Here is a 22,424-nt window from a genome sequence, read left to right on the forward strand (position 1 = left end):
AATCACCACCTTTTATGTTATATTCATTTAGCTTATCAGCCTAATTCACTGTGCAAGTGTTGCAGCAAGCTTGCTGCTTGGTTCACTGGTGACTTCGTAAATGCTCCCTCTTCCAGATAGCTGCCTAGTATCAGATTTCCAGTCCCTGTGTGTATCCCTGTGTTTCAGGTGCAACAAAAAAGTGTTAGAGCTTTTGAAAAATATGCTTTAAAGGAGCACTAGCATGTTAGTGTTTTCCAATTTCTGGAGGTCACACCACATTATAAGCAATTTTTGCGTTGTCACTCAAGAATGTTTGGGTAGTTACTCAGTTCAGATCTGCATTATTTTGAAATTCATGGCTTTTAGATTTGAACTAGATATTCAAAAAGTGGAAACACATTTCAGGTTCCTTCATTTGTTTTTATGGTGGTAGCATTTGGTGCCAAATGGGGCATTTTAATCACTTTTTTAATGCTGAAATTACGTGATTTTTTTTTTTTTAGCATTCCACATCAGAGAAGTAAGGTAATTAGAAGAAAAGATTCATTTGTGTGTCTATAGAGGTATACTTAGCAGTCTACTGAATTGTCATTTGAATTTCAAAATGGTTTGAAAAGTACAGGTTTACATTTATTTTAAAAAAAAAAAAAGGCCTCAGCAAGAAATTTTTTGCAGGGCAAGCACCATATGTAGTTTTATTGTGTTGTATATGGTGGTGATTTTAGCTTTCTAAGGAATACAGAGTAAGAAGTAAACCTGCATCTGCACTCTGCCGTTTTATTTTTTCATCACGGAAACTTCATTGATTTAAAAACTACAGGTGTGAAACTTTCCTCATTAAATTGCATACTACAGTTCATAGGGCAAATCCATCTAAACCATTATCTTCTCTCTGGAAAATGAAAAAAAAATCTGAAGTGTTGCTGACCTGTTTTATCTGAGTATCATTGTAGCAAAAAAAGAAATAAGGGAAGGCATGCTCTTAAAATATTTAAGATATAAGAATTTGATGCATCTTTTTAAAAAGTAATATTTAGGGAGACTGAGAAAAAAAGACCTTTGCATTATTTGGTATTAGGTGTTCTTACAAGCCCATCAAATGCAGCTATTGAAAGTAACTGTAGTGTGTGAACACTCTTGTTGGCATTGATTATTCCAGTAAGTTCAAAGATAATAAGACTGCATGCTGGATGGAGTTTTGGGATAGGATAAGCTTAAAAGTCAACATACTGGGTGTGAAGGAAAAGCTGGAAGAAGAACTGCAACATAAGGGCTGCTTTGCTGAAGCTTTAGCTTCTATTTTTGCCTCGCTGAAGGTGAAAACACTTGTGTGTGCACACTTCATATCTAGAATTTCTTTCACTAACTGTTCTCCTAATGATCAAAACAGCCTGGTCTTTTACTGTGTGTCAGGAAAGATGGCACGAGGGTGGAGGGAAGTTAGTTACACAGACTTTCGCAGTCGGCACATGAGGTGAAATGGTGGCCGTTTAGAAAACCAACACGGAACTCCCGCCTGTGGGTACAGGATCTCTGCAGAGGACTCAAACTTAGCAAGTCACACTGTGACAAGTCCTGGGACAGGGCCGGGATTGTCCCCGCTAAGTTTAGGTTTGACAGTGAAATATTTGTCTGGTTACGAGACTGTTTCACCGGTCATGACTGCCAGCTTGTGTATGTCCCAGTGCTTCCCGAGTTTCCACGAGTCATTCTGGTGGTGGCCCGGGCAGCAAAGCCAGTATCGGTGCCAGCGAATGCCACGTGCCAGCTCAGTGCGTGCTTAACCTTGAAAAGTTGCCCCAATTTTTGTAACCCTTATTAATTACTTAATTAGGGCCTCTAAAGATCTGTTTGTGTTTGGCAATTAATTCCTCACTACAGTTAAGAGTGTTTACACTTTTTAATGTTTTTTAAAAGTGTTCTTAAAAGAAAAAGTTAATGGCCCCTCAGTTTAATGTGATTTAAACTGTTTATCATTTTGCTTCTAGGCATACGTGTTTTCTTCCATTAGTACTACTACTGTTTGCCACAGTCAGACTGCCGTAAGTAGGACCCATTGCATTGCAAGTGGTTCCTTTTGGGCGAAGCAGTGTCTGTGATTATTAAAGTTTCTTTTCTTTATTTAAAGGATTTGACTTTTTTATTAGAACTAAAGGCTATTAAGTTTTAAATGCCACTTGTTTTTCATTAAAAAGGCTTTTCTATTTTAAATCCTTGACTTATTTTTATTGGAAAAGTAATATTCAGCTTTTCTTTTCTTTTTTTCTTTTTTTTTTTTTAATTTATTGGTGCTTAATCCATCAGCTAAATACAGAGCTGTAATCCCATATGGCAAAGTATGCCTTGCTGTGTGTGGGTGTGTGCACATGTGTATATGTGCATGGATATTTTTATGCTTCTATAGTTCTTTATTTTTCTCCCTTGACTTCCTCTGCTTCCTCTAAATTTGTCCTGGTGCAGAAATTATGAACCTTGATTAAAGATTTATTTACATTCACATGCAGAACTGGAAAATCAACAGAGTCCTGAAAGGACTAGTGTTCATCCTTCTTTTCTTTCATTCTGTCCATAATTAGAGATGCTCTTTGAATGTGCTTTCTAAAATAAAAACTTTTATTTGATATATTTTCCTCAGTTCATCTACATTTAGTCGCAGTGCTACCCTCCTGTTTCAAAATCAGACAGATGAACCATCTGCTGGAGGCATATGAGCGTTGTAGATGGGATCAAACCTACGATTTATCAGCTGTACCCTTGTTAGGCATTGTCATATCAGTTGATAACGATCTTGGTTGTGGCTTTAGGGAGGAAGTGGGAGGTGGCATAAGAATCCTGAAAGCTGTTAAGCTGAAAGTAATGTGTATTCCCAGTAGATTTGCTCACAGGAAACTTTGTTTTTGTTGTAGTGCAGTGATAGTGGAGCAGAAGCAAAAGCTCTTAACCACAGAAGTATGCTAAAACAACAGATTGCAATTTCTGCAACTTCTTCTCTTTTTTGGTGAATTTTTACGCAGAGTGCAAGGCTGCCCCACCACATCCTCCCCAACCTTACGAGTCCCGTGTAGAGGAGACGCTTCCAGGTGGGAGACCTTGTAGTGCCCTGGCTGGGGAGGGAAAGGGGCTGTCACTGCGATCTCCTTCTTTAAAGATGCACTCGCCATGGTGTGTTGCAGAACTGATCAAGAGATCTTGATGCTGGTGGTCAAACTAAATGCATTTGGTTGATGCATATGACCCAAAGTTTTTGTTCTTGCCTGTCACCATCATTAACATGCATTCGTGTGTTAAAGTTTGACTAACTGTGGTTGTAGTCAAGGAGTGTTAGAGAGAGAACTGTGTAAAGAAGCAGTGTTGCAACCTTCAAAGACACGGCATAGCAGTTACCGCACTGGGCACAAATCAGGATGAATCCATTATGGATTTATGCCTCAACACAAAACTGTATCACAGAGAGAGAGGTGATGCTGTCCTGAAATAAACTACAAAAACCACAGTGGGTTTTTCAGCTGTTGATTTTTTCTGACTAATTTGAAGAGGCTTTTCTGCGCTTGCGGGAAGTGTAAGAGAATGAAAAAATTATTTTGTTATGCAAGTTAAATTATTTAATAGTCCTTTCGACCTTTTGCTTATAAATTACAAAATTTTGCAGGGCTGTCAACCTCTAGCAAAATCTTGAATTATTAGAACTCCACTTTGGCATCTTCTGTTCTTTGTCTGACAGATTGGGCATGGAAAAGTAGTTTGATTTGTCTATTTCATACTCACATTCTGTATAAAATTTACTAAACTATTATTGAATTAAAAACTTTTAAGATTTTTGTTTGTTTTGACAGTTCACTTTTGTTTATGCTTTTCTCCTTTATGTACAAAATTGGTTGTCCATACAATTTTTACATGTACAAGCCATTACAGCTGAGAAGGAGTAAGCAGATTGATTTCAGTGGCAAATACTGCCATTTTTGAAAAAATACCAGTTCTGCAAATACTCAAGGTCTCTATTTATTTAAAGTTAAAAGTCTGCAAACATGTTTTTGGCTTAATCTCCTAGCTGTGGCTGTGTTGGTGTCCTTTCTTGGCCAACTGATATTTGCGGAAAAATTGGAGTAGTTTTGAAGCTGATAAGAGTGTGAGATTCTTTCGATTTTGTAGGCCATCATGGTTTAGGCCTGACCCTGAAAGTAAGCAGCTTTTTGAAGAATAGATAATAGTTTAAAGGTTGCAACCTTGAAAATCTTTTTTTCTACATTGAGCCTTATACGTCTGATTTTTATCATTCCCATAATTCGAAAAAAGAAAAATACTGTACTGCTTCCTCATTTTTAGCCTTTAATCCACTGTGAAATTGGAAATGTTGGTTAAAGTTTAAGCTAAGTGACCAAGTGATATTTGAGAATAAAAGATTCTAAAATGGTTCCAGTTAACAGAGAAGATGTACTCCTAATATTTTCCTGAATCCTTGGACTTATCAAACAGAAGTCCTTTCCATGACAAAATTCAAATCCTATAGGTAAGGTTGCTGCCATGTGCAGAAGCTGTTGTCCAGAGGAGGAATTATATAGAGTAAGAAAAACTGTATTACAGGAAATTGGAGTGAAAGATTTTTTGTCAACAAAAGAGGAGGAAAAAAGTGTGATGACGGTGATGAAGGATTGAACTCCAGACTGTCCGCTGCTATTTATCTTATTATTTCCTTTTTCTTCTGAAAAGGTGCCATTTAATTTCTTCGCATATTTTTGTGTCTGAATACTGTGATGACCTCTCTGTGATGGCCATCTCTCCAGTGGTCCAGAAAAGTGAATTTGAACCGACTAGATCAATGTTAGGCAGAAATTCTTCAGATCTGTGTCACGAGTTTCTGGCCGGGACTCCTATTCCCATGCAGAAACCCACCAATTTCAGACGGACTGTGTCTGGTTTTGCCCCAGTGGGTTTCAGTGTAGACTGAAGTTTACAGCTTAGCTGGGAAGAAAACCCTGGGGAGATAATTTCAGACTCTTAACTTATTCGCTAGAGAACACTGCTTCTCATACAAATTGCTACAAATCTCTGTACTTAGTGAGGCCAACTGTGAAATGAGAATAATAATGCTTATGCACCTTTGTAAAGTGATTTCAAATCTACAAATGGAAATTTAAGTTCAAAGCATTATTATTGAACACATTTTCCAGATAGGGTAATGAAGAGAGAGGCTTAGCTCCTTTTCTTAGTATCTTTTCCCAAAATGTATTAACCCGCTGGTTAGGGTGTATTTTCTGTGCCTCTCTGGATCTGATAAACAGCTGATAAAAGTCTTTTACAGCTAATGTTTAGTCTGCATAAATTATGTTTTTAGATATTCAGCTCTAATTTCCTCTATAAGTTGACCCAAATGTTCCTTAACACATAAAAAAGTGCTCATCAAGATAGAAACCATTTAAGTTTTTAAGGAAACTTTTATTTTAAGGGGGTGGCTGTAGACTGACTATTAGATGATCAGCAGTTCTATAAACTACTCTGTTAGACCATGAAGCAGATAAAGAAAGCCAAAGGCTTCCTCATGCAATCATATTACAAAAATCATTAGATTAAGAAATAGTAATAAATGTGATACTGTTTTAATCACCCTTCTCTTTTTAAGCCTTTAGGATTTGCATTTTCAAGTGTAGCTTCTTTGCTGTAAAGGCCAGAAAATCTGGCCTTTAAATAAATGAAAGTTAATGGTAAGATTGTATGTGGGAGTTTTTTAACACCGAAAATGACGAGATTCCATTGGTTTTAAAATCTGTCAAATACTGTGAGGGTCAAGCCTTTGAAGTGCTGTAAGCAGTTGTCTGTTAAATTTCAGTTTCTTGCTGAAAGTACCAATATGATTCAAGTTGGACTGGGTTTTGTGAATTGGTCTCGTGCTCACTCGGACACTGATTGGCAGAGGTCCTGGTGGAAGAGCTAAGCACTGTTAGAATGGAAGCAAATGTGTAGTTCCCCTGGAATGGGTAAGGTGGCTTTAAGGTTTAAATCTAAGCCTGCACTATGTGTCATTTTGGTGGATTTTTTGGAGTGGGTCACTGGTGTTTCAGACTGGGTGTGTTTCAGATGTGTGGACAGCTGTGCACACTCAAAAGGCAAAGCAACTTTAGAACGAAAATATTAAAAGAAGCTGGAGAGAAATGCAGTTCTCTGCAGAGTTTTTGAAGGATCACAAAAAGATATGGTGAATTTGGACAGAATAGCAGTGTAAGCACTAGAATATACATTGAGGTCCACTTTAAATAGTCAAATAAACCAGAAGACATCAGGATGAAATTATTTTATGTCAGTCTTTATATTCACTGGAGGAGAAGCAATAAAGATATTTACAATACGAAGTTGTGTATAAGGAACCTAAATTAGGTCTCAGAAAGAGATATTGCTTATTTAAAAAGAAATGTTCACTAAGGCAGTCATGTTACTTTTCTGCGTATGGATTTATGGGTTTGAAATGGTTATGCCCCATAACTCTTAATTAAGCTTGACAGTTTTAGTATTGAAATTGAAGGAGCTGGTTGCAAAGACAGTCTGCAAACAAGGGCCTCTCTTAATGGTCCCAGAGCTTGCCTTTGTTTACAGGCTTTACTGTATTGTGGAGGAAGGAAGAAAGTAACAGTTATCTTTAATTATACATGATCTGCAGCATGTCAAAACAAGGGACTATAAACAAACACAAGTGGCTTATAATAAAAGCAGTTATCATAGACTTTGTGTAGTGACCAAACCTTATTTGTGTGACAGGTATCTTATGGGAACAGATTATCATAATGATTTGGTGGCTCTGCTTGTGTAAGTAGTCTGCTTACAGGCATGCTGTGGGGGACCGCCTTTCTTGTGAGTCTGTATGTTTGCTGTGTATGGTATCCTGTTCTACCAGACTACAAAGTGATCCCAATAATATTATCAGACCATTTACTTGCAAAGGGCTTTTTCAATCTTGTTTAAAAGTTAGATGAAGGATGAACAGCTCTCACTCCAAAATTTTCAACATCAAATAATTTTTTATACCTCTGGAGGAAGCATCAATATTCTGGCAGCATTCTACATTTGTTTCTTTATCACCCAGTAGTTTTATTGCAAAATGCAAACGTTGGCCAGTTCCTGATTGTAGTAAGCCCACCAAATAGCTTATCAGAGCTCTTCAGTCCACAGAACTTTGATTTTAGGTCTTATTTTTCTGCCAGATGCAACACAATGACATACTGCAGAATAAAATCTGAAGAGGAACTTCGTCCAGGTTACATAAAAATTCCTTACATGGCTGATAATGTAATGCAATTTTCATTACCTTTGGGTTTTTTTAGCTTTCTTTTTGTTTATTTTAGCTTGTTTTCTCCAGATATAGATTTATCTATTTATAAAATAGATAGAAGTAGGTCTTAAAAATGTTTCGTTAAAAAAAGAAGCCAGTAGTGGATGTAAAGTTATAGAATGTCCTAAAACAGGCAGCAGAACTGAGCTGCCTCCATTAGGTAAAAAATTAACTCTAGAAATAATAAAATGAAGCTCATGAAAACAAAAGACATTATTTTAGAAGTGAAATGTTTGTGTAGGTTGTTGGCAAATTACAGTCAATGCCCTTTCCTTCCTACATCTGTTAAAAGGATTCTCATAATAATAGTGGAAGACGTTCTCCTCATCATCACTCTTCACCAGAACCTCACCCTGGGGGCCTCAACGCCCTCCCACCGCCACCACCAGTTACATCGGCTGTTGTTCTGACTACCATGAAAGCCCCTGTTGCCCTTATGAACCTTCTGGATGGCACTCTGGACCTTGCATCAGATCCACTCCCTTCAAAGTACAGAAGAATCTGCTTTGGGAAAACCGCAAGACTGAAAAAGTGATATGGGCACGAATGTCCTTTCTGGCATCCAGCCTGAAGAGGCAGGAGGTGTTGCAGAACCTATTGTCTCAGCATGGATTTTCATCAAAGCACGTGAGGTGAAATCCTGGGAGTCAATGGGCGTTTTCTCATCCATCTCACCCATTATATCTGAGCAGTAAATAATTGATGGTTGCAGAGATCACTTATAATTCACGCAACTCTTAAACTCAGTGAACCTTCTAAATACAAAAACCAACCAACTCCAAAGTCCATGGTAGCCTGGCTGAATGCTATGTGCAGTTAAATAAGTGCTTAATTAGTACACAAGAGTTCAGGACAGTAGGAGATACTGTATTTCATTGGGATGGCTGAAGGGAAATAGGGAAACAGAAGTTTATAAAGTTGTCCAAACTTTAGCCATCAGAAGCCACCTGTGATTTGTAATGTTTGTTGTAAGATCAGGCCGAGAAGCAGAAAGGAACTTTTGATTTTTAGTATTTGCTCATTTGCTGAGTAGGAGTGTGACCTTCCTTCCACATAATGCCTATTTCCCCTTTTCTGAAAATGGGACGTTACTGTCTGCACTCGCAACATTATACTGGACTTTAGCCCTTGGGCTATTCAGCAAATCCACATATGAGTTTTAGCCACGGTGTACTCATCTTGAGCATGGTAGTTAGACTGTGTATACAGGGCAGAGAGAGAATTTGGTGTATACAAAGAGTACAATCCATCAGAATAAGTGTACTAAGAAGGAGTCAGGCTGAGCTTGTCAGTGAGAATACCATGAGCAGCAGGAAGAACGAAGCATGTAAAATCCTGCTCTGTTGGATTTAGACGTCTTATGCTGTGCTGTAGAAAATGATTTCCTCCTTTTGTGATTCCAAGTGCTGAGTATCTTCTATCTTCTGAAGATAGAGAGAGAACCTGAAAAATACCCTACAAAACCAGAAGTTACGCTTTTCTCTGAACGCACGTCACATGTTAGGAAGGAGGCAACAGGGGGTATAATGTTCTTGTAATACCATGGTGAAGTAATTGGAGGATTTATTCAAGGTGTGAAAGAGAGGTTTGGATAAGTAAACGTTTGAGAACAAACTATCCAGCTCAGTGGACTGCAGAGTTGGACTTCCAACAAAATTATTAAATTTTGTTAATCCAATAGAAAATACCCAAAGATACCTGTTGACCATATAAGATGGCATTATGCCATTTGCAGAGCTGAATGTTTGCTGAGGGTATTGTGCTTTACACCAGTTTGCCCAAAGAGGCTACTGACATCTGCCTTCTCTGCCTTGCGATTCCTTGAAGTCATCTTACTCTTGCAGCGTGCAGATTGAGCTGACGATAACGGCTGAAGTTCTCAAGCCAGACAGAGAGTTGGGATGCCTAGTTGTATCCCTAGAAATAGAGACATCCCAGATAACAAGTATTGTTAGCATGGTGTATTCAGACAATGTGATCCTGTGTTTTTAAAATGCAAGGAGGACCTGGCTATTAATGAGCTAGAAAGTGAGCAATTGTCCTGGGTTTTCTTATAAGATCGGAACTTACTTGACTAGTAATAGTAGTTTTGGGGGCACTGAAGAGGTCGGTCGATGTTTCCTAAAGTTTCTCTAAAGTGAAGGTATTTTAATATCTTTTTGAGGAAAAATGGTTAAAACTAGAAGTTAATGTTTTATAGTTAGTTGTGTTTATTTTTCAGCCTGAAGATAAAATGGAAATTTCATGGATTCTTTCCGCATCTGCTTTCATTTTTGCTTTGATGTAGATTTAAGCTCCAATCCTAATGCTCTGTGCCTAGAAATTTTAAACAGGAAAGTCAAATTTACTATAACACTATCAATGTTTTTATTGCAAGCCTGTATGTCTAATGCTTATCTTTTAAGAGCTTCCAATTGGTATCGAACTTAAAAGGTGTAAAATGGGTACTGTCTCAGAAGATGACTTGCCTGTGAATAACAAAGCAAAGCATTTAGTATATTTTTTTTTAGAAGGTAGTTGCAGCAAAATTCATGCACTTTTAAAGTTTATCTGAAATATGAAAGGTTGTGTCAGATTCTGCAACCTTGGGGACTCGCCATTCTGCAGAAAATTGTCCCTCCTTCTGCTATTTTACTCCCTATTCATCTCTTCAGCCTCAGCTGGCTATTTTTTCTATGCTACAGGATGAAATATATCTGACTAATCTCCTAGACCCTTACTTGTCTGTGCCTGTATCAGAAATCTCTTTCTTTTTTGGATCGCTGGGCAATTTGAGTCCAACCAGTAGTCTTGAAAACTGGAAGAGTATAACCGATTAGGTGATAACAACTCTGCTAAAAAAACCCTGCTGCTTCCAGCTAATTCTGAACTTTGTTGTGCTCAAGTTGAAATGAAAGTCCTATTTGCACAAAGCGCAGAATGATGCATGCATGGTCCAGCAACATCTCTGGAGACAAGCAGCAAGGGTATGAGGTAAATCAAGCCAAAGGCCTTGCAGTAGCAAATGGTGCATATGTCCATGTGTCTCTCCAAGAGCCCATTAGGGTTTATGTACCTTGCTACCTCCCTGAAGTGATTGGTTACTCCAGTGGGTTTATTTTCAATTGAGAGTTGGCAATGGGGCACGAGCATTATTTCCATGTATATAATAGTAAGAAGTGCAATTGTTATGTTTTATATTTAAATAGACAGTTCTCATGATTCAGTTCAGTCGAATGTTGCCCTGGAGAGGTGAATCCTGCCATGAAGTTTACTTGTGATGCTGGACAAGTTATCTAAAACTGAATATTCACTACTGGGAACTGTGTGATCTTACTCTGCTTGACCAGGCTGAGGTGTTTGACACCTAAAGAGCAGAAGTCCCAAGCACTCAGAAATGCAGCTAGGGACTATAGGAGTTTGTATGAAAAGAAGTGTCCCATCACATACTGAGATGAAAAACACAGCCCTCACAGTATCCAGAGGAGCAGAATTAATTAACAAGTTTTCATTGCAAGGCGTAGCACCTTTCTAGGAGCAGTAGTGGTCAATAATGTAGGTGGGTTGTCCCATGTGTATGGCCATGTTTGTGACGTGTTGTGAAAAATCAGTTGTTTTGAATTCATCCACATAAATTCTTATAGAGGGCTCTCCAGAGAGTACCACGTTGCAGCTGTTCAATACAACTGTTTGCACAAATCCCCTTTTCTTCCTACTCCTCTTACTGGAATTTGCCTGGAGAATTAAGAGCTGTAAAATATTTAAAAATCAATAGAATTTACATGAAAAAATTAACACTAAAATGCGTTGACAGGGATAACACTGCCTTTCCACAAAAAGCAGCTGGGTATGCATATTTGATTTATTAATTCAATAAGTTTGAGAACATGTTTGTAAGGTCTGTGATCCTTTTGCATAATTTGTTCTGGTTTATTATTGGAGTTGTCACTCTTATGACGAAAATTAAATGGCTTGTTTGGAGGCTTGGGATTCAGTATGGTAAAATGCAGCTACACAATGTTTTATAAGTAGTGGCTATAATTAATACAATAGTCCAAGCTTAACTGTTTCTCTGAATTAAAGCTGACAACTACCTTGTTAGCAAGAGCACAGACATAGGGAGTGGATTTTACTGACTTGAAAGAAGTTTTTCCATTTTCAAAGGAGCAGTTCTGCAGGAGTTGTGAAACTTTTTAAATGTGAAGCATTTACATTTCAGAGTCTTGATTTGAGCTGCATAAGTTTGAAATGATCCTTTTTTAGATTCCCCAGTATCACAGCAGAGCACTGGGTTTCCCAGTGAAGGGAAGCACTGCTGGGGGAAAATTTAGTTCAAGAAAGAGAACAACAGAATGAGGAGCGTTTTTGTATAAGGTGCACTATTTGTTCAGTACAAAGTGAGGTTTTATTCTGAAACGTAACCTTAAAAAGTAGTATCTTAGGATTTGATGTTAAGTGCTTTTCCAGGAATTTATAGTGCAGATAAGCTCAAGTTTTGGGTTAACGTTCCCCTCCACCTTCCCTACACGACAGATACAAGTGTCAGGTTGCCTCTTAAGTATAACAATGTAAAGTTAGAGCCAAATTGTGATGAGTATAAGATTACAAAAATCTGTTGCTCGCTTAAATTAAGCTGATCTTGTGCCATTGGTCCTCTTGGTAAAGGCATTGTTTAGAAAATAAAAAAATGATAAGCCAAAAGCCATGCGACTATTGGTATAGTCATATTAGCATTTTATTTTGGATCAAGAATATGCTTTTGAAGCAAGTCACCTGATCCTGCCTATTTACTGTGCTTTGCTTTACGTTGCAGAGTGGTTTTGGAATATGTAAGCTAATTTCCTTTTGGATGAAACTAAAAATGTGCTCCAGGAGTGCACATAATGCTTTCTTACTACTAATGGGTATTTAGTCTATAGGACCAGACTAGATGTAACCTGAAGTAGCCTCTCCCCCTCCCTTCCTTCCCAAAACGTGTATAGTGTGAATATCATACCTTCAGCATCAAGAGTTTTGCTCTATAGACCTGATTTTATTGTGCCATGCTACTTGCTAAGGTAGACGTAGATAGTGCTTACAGCCAGTGGGTTGCCAAAGGCATTCATTGATAAAACCAGAATCTTGTCTTGTGCGGCAGAAGTCAACTTTCAAGAATAATTGCTACATCAGCAAGTAAATTGCCTGTTAGGAACTGCATCTGCATGTCAGGTGGGAAACTACAGGTGGTGTTGTTTCAATGTCTAAAAACCAAAAAACAAAGAACCTCAATGAAGAAACCCTTTCAGGAAACGGGGGATGCTCTTTAGTCTGATGGACTCATTCACCCTCATTTTTGTCTATCAAACATTTACTTCGTTTCTGATGGGGAGGCTGTTCCAGTTGAGTATGTTTAGGAAGTGGATGGTAGCTCTTAAAACAAGCCCTGAATGAAGTGGCCCATTTCAATAAGCTGGCAAGTAGTTCTTCCCAGAGCATCGGTTTTGGACTTGACACTTGGGGACAGGTGCTTACTTGGCAGAAAATGATGTAGATTTGGTGTTGATCCCCCAAACTCCTTTATTTTAGTTTTAAAATCCCGCATTCTTTGCATTTAGGTAACAGCTATGTATGTGTTGAGCATCCATATGCTTTTTCATAAAGACAAGGTTAAAAAAGAAAAAGGCAATATATTGCCATTTATTTAATGGAAACTCTGATTCAGTGTTTTGGATTTTTTTTTTTCAGGTGACAGGTGGAACAAATAGCCCATTGGGACTGCACTAAAAATGCTGATGAATGTCAAAGAAAAAGCTAATTGTGGTGCTACAATTAATGCAGCAAAAAGAAAAAAGTTTTATCAAGACACTTTTTGAGGTTGTAGTGAGCAGTTAAAATACTTTTCCTTTCTGTGTATTCAACGCTACAATTATTTTCAGCCATTGGAGGCAGCAAGATACCATTTTAGGGTTCTTTCTCTTTCACTGGAGTAAAACCAGAATACTTCAGGTGTAATCAGTGGCATTTTTCTACATGAGCCTTCATTTAAGCAAGAATGTGGGCTACTTTATTAAAGTAGTATTCTTTAAATAGCTATGTTCCTAATTTAAGGAATATCAGTATTAAAACCTTTTTTCCTTAAGTGTTTGTTAAAATTGTCCACTCCAATTCATTACAATGAATTATTTTTTTTCTTGATGTCATAATTCATACCTTTGTAAGCTCACTTGTTAATTATCCTGTGTTAGTGACATCTGCTTCACCAATAGCAGAAGTTCCCATTCCAGCTTTTGTTTGACTTAGTAATGCTTAGCACTACAGAGGAGCCAAGTTTTTCAATCCACATAGTACATTAAGAAAATTTTTAAAGTAAAACCTATTTTCTGATTTTTTAGATAGATTGTATTTCAATTAAATAGGAGAGTTTAATGTATTAATTAAAAAACAAACAAACAAACACAAAAGCACACCAAAACCAAACCCCAAACCAACAACATAGCAAGTTGCTTCAGTAATTTTGCTTTGGTGATATGTAGCAATAGCCTTATCTATCTTCACTGTAGTTCTGCATGAACATTGCTTTATGTTTGCTAGTTTCATGAACTGCTTTCTTTAGGGTTTATTATGATAGGCTCCCACTAAATATAACTTATGTGGAATTCTTAGAATCACAATTTCAATGCTAATTCTTCTGCAGCAGAAGAAACTTCAACTGCCATAGAAAGAGCTGCCTCAGCCTGTTGCTCTGCTGTCTTTTATCAGTGTCACTGTTTCGGAATTGTGAAAAAATGCCTTGTCCCTTCCCACATACGCTGACATTTAAGTAGGCAGTGACTGTTCATTTAAAAAATGAATCTGTGGGGCAGGAATTTCCAGAATGATGGTATTGGAAACCAAATAACTTTTTTTTTTTTTTTCTTTTTTTATCCTGGAAAGTAGACTGATGTGAGAGCAGCAATGTGAGCAGGAGGAAATTTTCAGTGGGATCATTCAGAGTTTTTCTCTCTCAAAAGCTCATTGTATATTTGGACTCCCATCTGTGTGATCAGGAATATGTGTAACCCAAATCTCTGCAGTATCTTTTCAAGGGATCTTGGTTAGTATCTTGGATATCTAGATGTATTTCTACCAGTACAGAAATTTTCTGAAAATTTATAACCATTTTCCAACTTCCAACTTTCTAGATTAAATTAATGAAATACTTTCCTAATGGTAAACTCCCTCTGCCCCTCTATTACCTGTCTTTTTCCTCCTTCTTCCTCTGTACTAAACCTGCCTCTTTGTGGAAGATGCTTGATATAGATAATGGGAAAGGAAAGGAATGGCTCTTCAGGCAAGCAGTAAAACACAAATACCAAGCAAAAAACCAAACCATGAGTTGCTTAGTGGAAGCCCCTTTCTGTGCTTGAAGCTCTGACTTTGGAGTCATATTTTGTTAGCACCTTGAGGCATGCCGGTATCTTCGCACAGCGTATCCCCCCATTGCGTGCTACCGCTGAGACATTTCACAAAGACTGGGACTAGCAGTGATCTTTCCCAAACGCCCTCTTGTTTGAAGCAATTAAAGCTTTTTTCCTCCTTGGAAAATTCAATAGCCAGGAACCTCACAGTATGGGGAATAACTTCTAGTGGTATTATTCGAACACTGAAAGGAAACAAAGAAGGGGCATATATTATTTTATTGGCTACCAGAGAAAAGGTTGTCTTTAAAAATATATATGCCTTTTGCATATGCTTTGTGACAGACATGCAGCCTGAAGACTGGCATGTGACAAGGGGAAATCAATAAAAAATGCATAATGATATTATAAATATTTATAGAATAGGTAGATGAGTATAATATGACAGCGAGAAGCCAAGACGGCTTTTAGAATAGCAAATGTGTGCTCTAAAATATATTGGAATTCTTTTGAGTGAGTTAAAATGGGGTAAAAAGGCATTGCATAGGCTGTCAGAGATGTTCACAACACTTTTGATTAAAGTCCTTTCTAAGCAACCATGAGAAAAGCTTCGTCAAAGAAGTGCAGCTAAATAAACGTTGGAAAGCAGAGAAGGGAAGAAGTTTTCAGAAGGGATGAGATTATTCACTGATGGTCCCAGTGGGACTTGTAGGGATTATTGATTGATTTGCAACCTAGGAAAGTAAGGAAATGGTTCTCTGTGTTTCCGGCAGGATTAAAATGATCCAGCTTTATCCAAAGACTAGCAATTTTCAAAGTCCGCTAAAAGATTTTTTTTTTAAAACTATAATTTTGCATATAACTGGCTGTTGATGTAGTTGTGCACCTGTTAATACATATGTTGTAAGTTATGCCTGTAAGACTGCAAGGTTTATAAGCAGCAAATAGGAAAACAAGTGGGTAAGACTGGAGATGGGCAAATTTGGTTCTCTAAATGCAAGTAAAAATTTCCTACAGTCATCCTTCTGCCTTCCTGTCCTGTAGAAATTAGGCCTTACTGCACAGCTAATTCCTCTACAAGGAGGACTTACATTGTGGGACTTGGCTCCATTCATTCTCTGTGTTGATGTAAACCTCAAGAATAAGCTGGAGGTTTTGTATGGAGGAATTTATTCTTTTCTGCTTGTGCTGCCGATCGCTGAATTTGCGCAGTCTGAAAAAGCTGCAATAAAAGTACATAATGAAAGAGAGAAGTATACTAAAAATGAAAGACTATGCAAGAGACCAACTTGTTCTGCCTCTAACAAAAGGCCAACAAAAGCTTCTTCAGTGGAGATACCCATATCTGGGGACAGATTATTTTTGCTGCTGAATTCTTGCTTACAGAATTCTCTTTCCTGTTAGTCCAAACAGAGTGCAATTTCGTTAATGGTTGGGTCAGGGTGCTAATTATCTTTGTGAAAAGTGGATGGGCAGACAGTCCAGGAGATAGATGCTTCCTAACTTGTTAAGGACTTTTAAAGATAAATGGCCTTGAAGTAGATTTGTTTTCAAATGAATAGCCAGTAGAGTGCTCGGAGCAGTGGCACAGTGAGCTCTCATCAGTTTTTCTGAGAGTGATGGATGTTGCATATTCTGTCCGTTGACGTGGTCTTTGCCATGAGAAGTCCCAATTTATTAATAGTTTTTAGGGCAATGGTTGTAAATTATTGCAGGCCAATTTTATTACTGTTTTACATCTACCGAGGACTGAGCCCTTTGTGCAGCTTTATATTAACTCAGAGAGCACCATTAAAATATCAACATTTAGGCTCATTTTGGTAGCATTAATCATAGCATCTTATCATGCATTAATTGCAGTGGTTTGAAATGACTGGAACATTCATTTTTCTAAAAGCAGGGGAAACAATAATTTCCATTTCTCTGCCTTTTCAACCCATAACTGTGCTTAAAAAACCAACCAAACAAACAAAAAAACAACCCAAAACACACAAAAACCCCCTCCTAATTGTGTGTGCTGGGGGCATCTACCTCTTTGCTTCTTTGCAACAACTGAACAAGTAAGAGCCAGCAGCTCTTACAGGCCTCACTGGAAGCTCTTGGAAGTGTCACCTCTGAAAATCCTCCTCTGAAGTCTCAGTCTCGGTGTGGACACCTACAGCCAGGACTTGGCTTCAAAAACAGATCTTAATATATAACAAGAGTCCTCCTGATGTGCCAAAAAAAAGCTGAAAATCTACCGCGTTTTCATATACTGATATGGCTTAAGGGTTTAAAACAGACACAGAAATGCCTTTTGTGATTTACCAGCAGGTATAGCTTTACAGCACCCATGTCTATTTGTAGTATCCTATCAGTAAAAGAACCTGTGATGTTTGCTGGCTCTCTTCAGTGGAGGGCACCGCTAGATCATCATGTTTAATATAAGGAGTTGGCAGCCTTTCTCACTTAACCATCATTAGGAGGTCTGCTGCTGAGGTCCCATTTTGTGAGGCAGCTGGAAATTGGCACTTAGTTTGAATGTATTGTTTTCTACCTTTCTCTTAAAGTTCAAGGACAAGGCAAAACTGTTCAGACCACACAAAGAAAAAGGTTTTTCTCACTTTCCTTTGTTTACTTGGTCCTCTGACCTCTCCATTCTTTTCTAAGTAGATTTATTCCCTAAGTAAAGTTATTCCCCTATATATACATCAATTAAATAGAAATGTGGACCATGTCAGCAAAGATGCAAACGGAAGACATGAGGGAAGGTATTTGAAAGCACCACGCAGAAGATAGCTGTGATAAACATGTAGACTTTTTACTGGAGTAAAAATTATCTAGGTCTTCAGAAGTATTTCTCTTGATACTTACAAAGGAGGACAATACTGTTATTTCTGCTTTAGGGAACTGAGGCATAGAACAGGTCAGTGGAGAAACCTTAAATCACCCAAAAGACGAGATGCAGAATAATGATGTGCTGATCTCCTAGCCCTCACTTCATTCTCCTAAGCATACATTTCATTTGTTATTTTAAAAATTGTCCCCTCCCTGCTCCCACTCCAAGATGTTCCTGCACCTTCAGGACTTTCACCACCTGTATTTTTCCTGGTAATGTCATATGGCTTAAGCCACAGCTTCACCTGTAGCCTTCTGCCTCCTGCTATACTGGATCTGCTCAAAAGCCCAAAAGACTTTCTAGTAATAAAGGTTTCCTTTTTTCAGTTACAGTGGCTTCATTAACCTGATTGCCTAAGGATATCAAGCTCCAGGGCAAACTTGTATTCCTATATGATTGGCAAGATAATTAGGAAGTGAAATAATGCAAATCCCACCACAGGCAACCATCATAAGATTTACGTATTTACTCTTTGAAACCAAAGTGTGTCATATCATAAGTCCCTTTATTTTAGAGCTTTTATATTTGTAGGTTTATTATTGACCTTCACAGTGGACATATTGCTAGGGCAGGAGGCTTTAGGAGCCCAATCAAGTTGGATCAGTTCAGGTTGCTGGTAAATCCACTGAAATTTTTAGTCTGCAGTATCACCTAGATAACACAGGCTAAAGTTCGTTTTTGCTTTTACTAGCTTTGATTTTAAGCTCCCTTGGGCATGGCCTTTCATTCTGTATTTGTAAAGTATCTACCAGAGTGGATCTTCCACAGTTAGAGCTTCTACATGATACGAAAACATAGGCACAGAAGCCACTCATGGCAGCAAGAGTTCTGCATCCACCAGGAGAGTGGAGTATTGGACCTAGATTAGAGACAGCTTCATAGGGAGTCAGCTACAGCCTTCCCTGTTAATAGAGGCCAAGACGAAGCTCATATCAGTAAATGCTGCATCCAGGCGGCAGCAGCAACTAGGAGGTTAAATGAGAGCTCTGTATAGATGTGGAGTCCTGTTGAGGATGGCCTTCAGTGACTAAAAGTCACTTATAAATTAAAAGTTTAGCAAAACCCTACCAAGTAAAAGGTGTCTAATGAAGTTCTGGCAGCTTCTCTATCTGAAAATGTTGAGACCTCAGAAGCAAGGAAATTAGTGGAGTTGCTCTGAGGTGGTTGGGACTAAAATTAATATGGCAAAAACAAAATAAAGAGAAAAAAAAAATCAATATTCTTGCTAATAAGAATTAACATTTATCTTACAGGAAACCTGAAGTTTTGCCTTCTGATTCTGAACCAGCCTTTCAACAAAGGTCATTTTCATTGCCTGTGGAGCAAAGGTAATAACAACTTACATACATCTTCATTTGCTTATTTACTTAGCTGCTACACAGCTAATATACTTCATGTCTGTTGAATTGCAATGTGGCAATTTCCTCTTAACTAGAGCAACCTTCTGGTGAGGGTGTGAATCGGCAGAATATGTCCCTTGTTGCTGAATGCAGCAAATGAGCTGATTATGCAAATTCTGTATCTCTGCATTTTGCTTACGTCGGTGGGAACTTTATGGACTGATCTGTGTAAGACTATAGCTTTTCAGAGGCATCTTAGGAATGATCATTGTTTTGCTGACAAAGTGTAGTAGATCAATGGTGCATTTAAGAGTCTGGAAGCAAGCATTCCTTTAAAGGTCATCAGTGAAATGTGTTAATTTTAATCAAAATAAAATGAACCGTGTAGATATTATGTTGTGGAAGCGGTGGGAATTTGCATGCGTGTCAGAAATACGCAAATCAGATTTCACTACCCCTTTGTTTAATATGCACAATGCTAATCATCATCTCTGGTATGATAGCTGCACATTTACTGACATTTTGTGGAGATATATAAATCTTTACAAGCTTGGAGGTATTTAATTCCTCCGGTGCAGAAATGTAGTCCTTCAGAAGCTTTCTGACAAACCACAGGAACTGTCTCTAACTTGTTACCAGGCTGGGAACCTTGCAGAGAGATTCCTCTTAACTGACTGGGGCAGATAGAGCAATTTGATTTCACCATAGGCATAAGGGCTGGCAGGGGGTAGCTGTACGGTTAAAAGGAATTGGAGTAAGGGATGAAGTGAGCAGGATGTATTCATAGGACTTAATTCCAGTAAACCTGAAGTAGGTGCCTGTATAGGCAGAGGAGTGAGAAAAGAAGGGAGAGACTCACACAGGATGATTCAAAGCATCTGAATGAGTACTGTACCCCAAACGGGCTCTCTTTTACTTGCAACATCAGCAAGAAGTGGCAGCGAGAAGTGCTCATTGGAAGGGCTGTCAAGTGCATTTTCTAGATGTGATTCTACATATTTTTTGATTTAAAAAGATACACTGAAAGACATACTCTGTATTAAATAATGAAGGGAAAAAGGGTAAGTATTTTGCTCTTATTTCTTTGTCCCACCTTTCCTGTGTTTTGAGGGTTGAGGTTAAAAAAGAGACAGCAACCAGATATGCTGGTGATACTGCCATACTGAATGGCAGTATTTAGCATCTTGTAGTACCTTGCATGTGTTGCTTTTATGCTGTGTTCTGTGAATCAGACTTTTTTTGTCTGTCCTTTGGAATTTTAAGTCTTCCTCTTGCAATCAAACCTGTGCAGGGTGACCCTTGGGGCATGGAATACTTCTTACTGTAACACTAATGGGCCCTTAACTGTAGTGTTTCAGTGAAGGGTTGGGATAAGAAGCTGAATAAAAACGAGTAGACCACAAAATGTCTTGCTTGAGACTACCTCAGTGGGTTCCTGTCCTCTGAGCATAACTGTTTTGAATGTAGTTACTGGTGCTGTGAATAGTTTTTCAGAGTCTGTGAGAGTTAGGAGCAGCAGTCCTATTTAAGTTAATAAGGCTTCTGCTGGTAGGTTACTTCCAGAAATAGGTGGATATTTTCCATCTAAGTAAAATGACAGAGGAAGGTGGTGACATAGTGAACCTGCAATGTTTTTCTTCAAAACATCTCAGCTTCAGTAAACCTCGATAAATCCAGGACAAGGTTTTGGCAACGCCTGACTGACAATTCTAGTAGACTACTGTAGGTGTCAGCAATCTTGTGCCTCCTGGATCCTGCTTCTGAAGGAGTTTCAGCAGAGAGACTGTTGCAGGACTAGGAGAACCTGAGGTTTTTGGTATGTGAACTGGAAGAAGTTCTGAAGTAATGAAACATCCTTAGAAACAGTGCTTGATGACCAGCTGTATATGCTTGAGATCTCATAAAGGAGTGATGAGAAAGAAACAATAGGGCTATTGATCCACAGAATATTGCCAGCTACAAAAATTGGGGGAAAAAGGGAGAGAAAAATGCAGAGGAAAAAAAAAAGAGATAAAATATTGACCGACTTCTCTAAGTTACAGCAATCTTGGGTGTTACACTGAGTACAGAATGCTGAGACTTAAGTGTTATTTTCAAGTAGGTTGTGTCCTATCAAATAACTTGTTTCATTAGCCCTGTCACCTTACCATCAAGTAAAAATGAAGGTGTGATGTGATATGTCCTGAGTTTGGAAAAAAAAAAAATCACATCGATAAGCGTGGCTATTCTAGGCTAAAATCATCCCAGGTGTAACTCCTCTTGACCTCAAGAAAAAGTGGTTGCAGCTAATTAGCCTTTGTCTTATTACAGACTTGTATGAAATCTATTTTTACTGACATACTTTGAAGAGAACTATTTCAATCTGTAGAAGTTTGCATGAATTTCCTTCCCTGTGCTTTGTGAAGGACACTGAAATCTGATTTCTTCCCTTCCAGGGGACAGCTTTTATCAGTCTTACCATACAGGCTGGATAAGTGACGATAGTGAGGTAGTAATAAGCTAAAGACTACCATGATTTTAGTCTATGATATTCGTTACCGTAGTAAACCAATCTAGAATGTGTTCCCTTTGTGTTAGGTACAGTCATACAGCATTAGTTCTGTCCTAAAGGCGGGAGGGATGAAATGCTGCAGAAGGGATAGCTGCAAAAGCAGGATGAAGAATAATATGGCAGAAAACACTGGTAGTTCACAGAAAGATTTATTGGGTTGGGGATAGTGGGGAGGGGACAAACCAAATGGCAAGAGAAATTGAAGAGAATAGGTCAGTAAAGGGGAATAGGTCAGGGAAAAAGGTCTCACAGTAAGTGAAGCTGATATAAGGGGACTGAATATGGGAAGGCGAGGTGGATGCAGAGGGTTGGGAAAAGACTATGAGTAAGCACAAGGCTGGGAACATCAGTCAAATCCATCAAAAGTGCTTTGACTGTAGCTGTCAATGTAGCCATTTTTACCAGTGGAAGTTGTATGGCTTCCCTTGCAGTTCTTATCCTAATTGTGGAAAATACATGGAAGAGACAGGGCCCTGCTTTTCTCAGAGCTGCACGTTTTTGTGTCTGGGAGGTTCCTATAAGGAAGACTGGATCTGGATCCAGTGGGGCCTTACCTTAATAACCCCTGCTTGTATTTCAGCGATGTTTCTAGCCTCTGGTTTGAATCCTGTTTAACAAAAAAATTGGTAGGGTAAAAATCCAGTTTACATTAGTCTCTAGGGCTACTTTGCAAGCGGTTTCAAATGTAAATATATCTTTAACAGAAATGACTGAGTTGAAAGTCTGAAGCTGTCTCTACCTTAAGTTTGAAAAGTATGGAGGCCCAGGTTTTAGCGGCTGAAAGCAGAAGGGGCTTTCTGGAGAACGAAAGTTCCTGAGAATTTGATTCTGCTCTTTAAAATCTCTTTAATCAGAAATTCAATGACTTATTTATGCCAAGAATTTCAGCAACGTCTAGTGATCGCAAGTGCTTCTGCTTTTTTGATGTCTCCCTAGTGAAAGGGGCAGAATGATTGCAGTGCTAAGAAATCACCTCTATAAAATTGTCTCAAGTTCAGGA

At 38.4% G+C, this 22,424-nt stretch overlaps 1 protein-coding gene across 2 annotated transcripts in view; it reads left to right on the forward strand.

The window, feature by feature from the left end:
* Positions 1–22,424, forward strand: part of TPK1 (thiamin pyrophosphokinase 1) — a 307,128-nt gene that overhangs the window by 41,077 nt on the left and 243,627 nt on the right. For both annotated transcript variants that reach the window (XM_075142929.1, XM_075142930.1), the window contains exon 2: positions 18,787–18,861. In XM_075142929.1, coding sequence (XP_074999030.1) covers positions 18,787–18,861 — 75 coding nt within the window. The remainder of the gene's footprint in view (positions 1–18,786; positions 18,862–22,424) is intronic.

The sequence above is a fragment of the Calonectris borealis genome, chromosome 2 (genome assembly GCF_964195595.1).
Source record: "Calonectris borealis chromosome 2, bCalBor7.hap1.2, whole genome shotgun sequence".
Classification (NCBI taxonomy): Eukaryota; Metazoa; Chordata; class Aves; order Procellariiformes; family Procellariidae; genus Calonectris; species Calonectris borealis.